General features: G+C 34.9%; 1 protein-coding gene and 1 pseudogene across 1 annotated transcript; one reads left to right on the top strand and one right to left on the bottom strand.

Moving 5' to 3' along the window:
* Positions 1-308: 308 nt before the first annotated feature.
* Positions 309-2,893, top strand: LOC131641184 (probable disease resistance protein At4g27220; annotated as a pseudogene).
* A 326-nt stretch (positions 2,894-3,219) lies between these two features.
* Positions 3,220-7,364, bottom strand: LOC131641182 (protein WHAT'S THIS FACTOR 9, mitochondrial). Its single transcript, XM_058911489.1, has 2 exons — positions 6,927-7,364; positions 3,220-4,893 (listed from the first exon to the last, which is right to left on the bottom strand). Exon 2 carries the CDS (start codon positions 4,787-4,789, stop codon positions 3,554-3,556), a length of 1,236 nt encoding a protein of 411 aa, XP_058767472.1. The 5' UTR covers positions 4,790-4,893; positions 6,927-7,364; the 3' UTR covers positions 3,220-3,553.
* Between the last annotated feature and the right edge of the window lie 271 nt (positions 7,365-7,635).

Below are 7,635 nucleotides of genomic sequence, written 5' to 3'. Positions count from 1 at the left end.
GAGCTTCAAGAATTAAAGCACACCTGGGGCTGGATGGCGAAGCAGGAAACATTATGCGATGCTCCGATTATCATGCTAATGAAGAAGTTCACAACAATATTGAATCCTCTTCAAGTAATCCGCAACAAGTTCAAGGTAAATATGAGAAGCAGTTAACGGATTATAATTGATTTTTGTTTTGACTAGTCCAATAATTTAAACACTTATATGATTAAATTTTATGTAACATTGCAAAAACAATGAAACAGGTTTGAACTCGAGCAGCCGTGATAAAAGTCTTTGAAAGTAAGATTGATTACTTAAAGAAAATGGTTATTGATCTGGAATGCGAGGAAAATGATATTGCGAAACAAACTCAATGGTTGGAGTCCCGTGACAAAAAGCGGAAGCCAGAAGTTGATGTATGGATAAAAGAATCATATGAAATGAAAGAAAGGGCGGATGGTATTAATAACTTAGATGACATGAATGAGTTGTTCGAAGATATCAAACGACACAAGGGAGAAAAACCTCTGACTTTGTCGACTGAATTTGTTGGGAAAGCATTAGATTTTAATATCAAGAAAGTGATTAAACTTGTTGAGGATGATCGAGTTTTTGTTATCGGTATATATGGAATGGGAGGAGTGGGAAAAACTTTACTTGCAACTCTTGTGGAGAATGAAATAAAAAAGAAAGGAACTTTCAAAGATGTGTTTTGGATCACTGTTTCACCCGATTTCAGCGTCTCAAACTGCAATACGATATTGCAAAACGAATAGGCATGAAGATAGATGAAGACGATGAGAGAATTAGAGCAAACAACTTGTCAAGCATATTAGAGACAAAGGTAAATTCCGTTATTATTTTGGATGACGTCTGGAGATACATTGATTTGGAAAAGGTGGGAGTTCATACAAAAGTGAATGGAATTAAAGTGATTCTCACAACGCGTTTGAAACACGTGTGTCAACAGATGGATTGCTTGCCAAATCATATGATAAAAGTGATACCTCTCTACGATGTAGACGAAGGTTGGGAGTTATTTAATGTAAAACTTGGACACTACGGAACACCTGCTACACTTTCTCCTGAAATTGAAAATATTGCAAGAGATATTGTAGATCGGTTTGAGGGTTTGCCGCTTGGAATCAGTGTGATGGCTAGGACCATGAAAGGAATTGACGACATTAATCAATGGAAACATTCATTGAATAAACTTAACAACTTGGAAATGGGACAAGAGGTGATAGAAGAAGTTTTCAAGGTATTAAAACGTAGTTATGATAATTTGACAGAGAAAGACCTGCGAGACTGTTTTTTGTATTGTGCACTACTATCTAGTTATGAAGAATATGGCAGAGAAGAAATGATTATGAAACTTGTTGACAATGGACTTATAAATGGCAATAGTTGTTTGGAAGAAATACTCGATGAAGGGAATACCATATTAGATAAGCTCAGATCCCACAGTTTGATGAGTAGTTTTGATGATTCATTTGGATTTAATTATCGCTTGCTGATAGACACGGCATGTTATATTTTGAAAGAAAGTAAGAGAAATGCTATGGTGAAATTCGAGAACGAATTGACAAAGACAAACATCACGCATGAATGGGCAGCTGATTTAGAGTTTGTTCATATATGGGCTGGTGATGATACAGAAGAAATTCCAGAGGGCATGTCACCTTATTGTCCGAGGTTGTCCACCTTGATTATAAATCAATTGGCCGTTCAACATGTTCCAGAGAGTTTTTTCAAATGTATGAATAATTTAACAATACTCGATCTGTCATATAGTAAAAGACTAGAATGTTTACCAAATTCTATTAGTAAGATGATGTCTCTTGTTTCTTTAGTTCTAATAGAATGTAATTTACTTAAACATGTGCCGCCGTTAGAAGAATTGAAGGCATTGTCAAGATTGGTCCTTTCAGATTGTTCCATTGAAGAACTACCACAAGGTTTGGATAAGCTACTGAATTTGAAATGGCTTGATCTATCCTTCAACGAGAGTTTGAACTTCGAATTAGGCTCTTTGAATTTGACCAAAATGCAATACCTTGATCTCCAAGGTACTCGTGCAATGATTACTATCGAAGATATTCAAAGAATGACTGTGTTGGAATGTTTTGGAGGTGCTTTTAACTGCAAGCATTACAACCGGTACTTGGAGAAATATCTTGGCACGCGATCTCGGCTCAAAGCATATCATCTCATATTAGGAAATGTATATGGTGAATCAAGAGGTGTTTTGGAGAATCCTGTTTATTTGAAAGCATTTGATCCAAGTGATCCTGAAATTATGACTATATTATTTAGAGACTGTGATCATTTCTCCCACATACTACCTAAAGATCTTACATGTCTGAATATAGATAAAAATGATCATTGGGTTTGCTTATGTGATGCTCTCTCATGTAACATTACTTGTTCTTTGAAGAGAATTGGAACTTATAATTGCAAAAAGCTAGAGAGGTTGTTTTGTTTATCTGATTCTTGTTCCTTTTGCACCAAGATTCACAACCTTGAAATTTTGGAACTTGAAAGTTTGGAAAGGTTAACCGTCATCGCGAGACAATCTTGGTCATTGGGTGGCATATTCTCCTGTCTAAAAAAAATTTATATTTTTGAGTGCCATTTGATAGACAAGTTAATTACACCAAAGTTAGTTCAACAACTTCAAAATCTGGAGGTGATTTCAGTAAGGTGTTGCAATTCAATGAAAGAGATATTTGCGGTGAGCGACGACATTTACCACATCACACTTCCCAAGTTGGAAACATTGATGTTGGATTATTTACCACAATTGAAGATTGTATGTAAAGGGAGTATACATTGTGGATCTTCCCCTCCACAAGTCACCATCTCCAACTGTCCAAGTTTAGAACGGTACCCTACAATAAAAAAGTAGTGAGTTTTAATGTCTGTCGACATTTTAATATTGAACTTGTATAAAGTAAACAATTATTTCTACTTCCAAAAAAACCAGATTCTTATGCTTCCTTTTGAAATATTCATGCTTAGTTTGATATACGTTCGTTGGAATACTCTAATAAGGCCAATGTTTTTTTTTCTTTTCTTTAGATCAATTGAACAAGGGAGATTATTAATACTACTTTATGACTGTTGGAATTCTAACCATGTCACTTAGTTATGGTTTTTAACATTGACTTGTCTGAATAATAATACTTGATGATTACACAAATATAGTTGTTGAATATGCATGAACGTAAACCGAGTTAGAAGGTTAGAAGATTACACAAATATAGTCAATTTTAAAAATTTAATCTAAAACTCATTCTGAGTTTTTGCAAAATAACATCCAAACATATTCAATTTATTTTCTTTTCGACTATTTTAGATAAGTGTGTAGTTTTTATTTAAATCGGTTTGGATTGGAAAAGATCCGTGGACACTACACATGTTTTCCTTCCCAAGTGTGAGTGATTACATAGTGTCTTAGTGCATATAGGCCCTTTCTACTCATGCTTCCTACTCCTCTCATCTACGCCTTTTTGATAAATCAATTTTTGAAGTTTTCTTTCTTATTTTACAAAGAATTTATAGAAACCTACTTCAATGAAAAACCAGGAATCTCATGTCCCCCTAGATCCAGATCATTTGACCCTAATGCGAGTTTTTCACTAAAACTAGAAAGTCGATTTTCCATCCTCCTGTTCCTCAAAATCACTTCTGATTCCTTCATCAACATGATGTATTTCTTCCTCACGCTCAACAAAGGATGCTTCTCGATAGCAGATTCATTGCAGTAAGCTTCCTTAAGAATCACAGTACATGTTTTATTCCTGAATGACTTGTAAAACATATGAGGATGCCGCTCGAATGCCCTGTGCACTTTCTGTGGAAAGCCGAAATACTTCTTGAGGCAAAGGAGCTTTCTTCTTTCGGCTGAATGATCGATAAATAGGGAAAGCAGTTCGTGAAGAACTCCAATAAGTCTTTTCTCTGCTATGTCACTGGTTGGATCCAAATTCGAGAAATCTTCATAGGGTGAAATATATGGTAGCTTCTGAAATTCATTTAGCCAGTTTTCAATCTTGCTTTTCATTCTTAAAGCCTTTGATGGAAAAAAAGGAAATTCAATTACATCAGTGGCTCTTTTCATGGCATTCTTCTCCATTATAGAATAAACCTTCTCTCTGTTTTCAATAGCCAACCCCTTCAGTCCATCTTCCATCTCTACGAATCTGAAAGATTCGTCAAGATTTTGTTCTGGATGCTGCAAAAAATCATTAGGCAACCCCAAATACCATTGCATCCCTTGAATTATCTGTAAAGGTAGAACATTCTCTTTGGTCATCAAAATCATCTTCCTCAACCGGGATCGTAATTCTTCCCTGCTTTCTTCGTATACTCTTTTCTCATCCCTGTCAATCTCAGCAGCTTCAAGTGTCAACCTAAACCAAGGATGATTATGCTCAGGACCTGTAAACTCTTCAAAAATGGATGGATATTGTCTCATAAATCTTGCAACCTTCATTGGCACATCTAACTGTAATCCCCTCTTAGATACGGCAGAGATAGGGATGCACCCATTAGGATCCTGGGTAATGCAGTTTTTCAAGGCAATTACGGGCTTGAGCTGAATTGAGTGGTGAATGTGCTCAATTGATTCGTAGTATGAATCCTTTTTCCATTTCATATACACATTCACATAACTATACCTCTGAATTTGTGAGAAAGGAAGACCGGGGATCTTGTAGCTATAGGGCAGGATTGATACTTCAAAAGGCTTGAGCAACTTTCTAATTGTTTTGGCTGCAGATTTTTCCAAGTTGAATAACATCGGGTAAAAAAACTTTGACACAGCAGTTTCCAGTAATATGAAGGAGGTTGAATAATATTTGGATTTTTGATAAAGAAATACTTTTGAGAAAGCTCAGTATTGACCTGTAGAAAGTTAAAGGATGATTCAGCCAAACATGTTACGAAAGAAAAAGTCTGCATTTAAAACGAACGAAAAATATCCAGTAACGAATTTAAGTCTACACAGACCACATTAGATCTTCTCAAAATAAAAAGTTCCAGTGTATTTTCTAACAATGGTTCACATAAACAAGGAAAAGAACAATCGAATCAAACAAAAAAAAAAACTATTCCAAAATCAATAGAAAATGAAATAATCATTCCGCGAGAACTTCAAATTACTCCAAAACTAAAACAGCAGCCATAGCAGATGAGATCAAGTTTGTAGTTTGTACTATCATCAAGAAGAATGAATACTAACATGTAACACTAAGACTAATTCATCAAATATGCAACAAGCACATTTAAAATCATATGTCAAGGAGTAATATTTGACAATCACTACTACGTAAATAAACATGGAGGTGTTTCGAGTTCTACACCTATGGATGGTTTAAAAAAAAGCTGGCAGTAACTATATGGATGGTTCATCCTTGTAGTAGTATGGGTCAAATGTTGGGGCTTTGATAAGCGTAAAAGTTACCAAACTAAAATTAGTTAGTGTGAACAAGGTGTGTCAATTTATGTCTCAGTTTCTCATTTGAGCACTGGACAATTGTGAAGTAAATTTTGAGGAATCTTAAAGGGATGATAAATCATGGTTTCTACCCCTTCAGCTAAATGGAAACTATCACCATTCAGCATTTAGACTAATTGGAATTTCTTACTTCCACTCTATCTTCTTTCTGCTAACATATTCGGCTATTTCAAAGAATTATCAGTAGTCTGAAATCCAACACCTAAATAAACACAAAAATCGACTGTTTTGATTTTAAAAAAATCGTTCTATTTATACGGGAAACCAACCATAAAAAAGACAACAAATTCATATCTTGAAACATATGTTGAATGAGCACTGAAAAACAAGGACATGAGAAAAATGAGTACATTGAGGCTTGTGACAGAGAATCGTATTCACGAGAGTAAAGCGATATTTGAATAGAAAACAATGAAAATATGAAACATTGAAAACATAAACGTAGGAAAGAAGGCGTGTCCGTGTCACCGACACTTGTGCTTACAATCAATTTATTCATTTTTTCAAATTATTACCGATGTTGACGTGTCAATGTCGATGTCGTGTCTAGTGTCCGTGTCTGTGTCCGTGCTTCATAGTGTATAACTGTTTTATGTAAACTCTCATACTAAGTGTATGATCTGTTCCACTATTATAGAGGCTAAAATTGATTCTAGAGTTATAGAATTGATTTGGACATCTCATGTTGCTCTTGAGAAGAATTGATTTTGCTTCAACAAATGATTTTAACATGAAGCTTTTGTTCTTACAATTACTATTTATGCTTAAATTTATTGTTCAACTTATTTTTACGTAAACCTAATTATACATAAATTACTCTATCTTATAAATTTTATCAAAATCAATTTGGCACCATGAAATACAAGTTAAGCTCTATTTAGCAGTAGTAATAAACTAATTAGATTTTGCTACAAATTAAAGCAAATAATACCTAAAAACGCAAGCAAGGTAAAGAAAGTTTCACATTCATCACAATCAACATAAAGCAACCATATTATCCATATATCAAAATCATATAATGATTAACACAAGCTCCACAAACTCGAAGGTTTTAAAAAACTGTCCGCGGCCACGAAAACGGGAACTAAAAACGGAATCGGCAATGCCGATACCTATTCGATACAATTATTCACGGTTTTTATATTAAAGAATAAATTGTGTTATTTCACACTGCGACGACCGTAATCAGTGTATATGTACAAATCAGAATCGTGAAAGCATTTACGCGACCGCAACGCGACGTTTTTTAAACCTTGCACAAGCTAATTAACTGAAATGAGCGTAGAGCTTGTTCTCAAATTATTAACATGTTTCTTAACAGGTAGATTTTGAATATACTAACAAAACCATAGATTTTGATGCAAAAATCACGATCCAAAGAAAACAGATAAACAAAAAACGAACACGGAAATATTTTTACCTCTGTTGCCCACGGTGGCACAAATCAGCGTCGCAGCGGTGGATGATGGAGACGGATTGCGACGGCGATACAGTAAGGCAGAGGAACTAAATGGTTGTGTATGGTTCACTGAACCATAAGAACTAAACCGCTTCCTGGTTCAGGTTTATAAAACAAGGCCGTTTTGTGCGATAACCGGTTCGGTATTATAATTAGTTTCAAACCGGTTTGGATCTGGTTCAAAACCAGATTTTTAGTTTAAAATCAATCTTGAAGGTTGAAGCAAATTGTTTGAAACTCTGATTTCTCTCTATAGGTTTTAGAAATGGCTTTTGCAAACTAGGATGGAAGAACAAGGAATGGTTTTATGGCTTCTTTACTTGAAGGGTTCGGGTCAGTTTATTAGGGCTTTTCCAAAAAGGATCCCTTCAATTTTAGGATCAGTTACAGGTTCATTTGCACACTTTTAGAAGTAGAACCAATTATTTTAGGCTAAATTACCTCTAGAGTCCTTTAAGTTATTTAATTATAACAAGTTAGTCCTTTATGTTTTTTTTGCTACAAGTTGATCCTTTATGTTAACTAACGTTTGCAACGTTGACCCTATTCACAAAATCCATTCCAAAAAAGTTTTTTTTGCTACAAGTTGATCCTTTATGTTAACTAACGTTTGCAACGTCGACCCTATTCACAAAATCCATTCCAAAAAAGTTGAGTTGGCACCAATGGT

Source organism: Vicia villosa, unplaced genomic scaffold (assembly GCF_029867415.1).
Source record: "Vicia villosa cultivar HV-30 ecotype Madison, WI unplaced genomic scaffold, Vvil1.0 ctg.003551F_1_1, whole genome shotgun sequence".
NCBI classification, from domain to species: Eukaryota; Viridiplantae; Streptophyta; class Magnoliopsida; order Fabales; family Fabaceae; genus Vicia; species Vicia villosa.
Note: the sequence above shows the minus strand (reverse complement) of the source record. Positions and strands in the feature narration are given on the sequence as shown.

Bases quoted from the DNA above. Each gene is read 5' to 3' on its own strand.
- LOC131641182 (XM_058911489.1), bottom strand. From the start codon at position 4,789: ATGTTATTCAACTTGGAAAAATCTGCAGCCAAAACAATTAGAAAGTTG.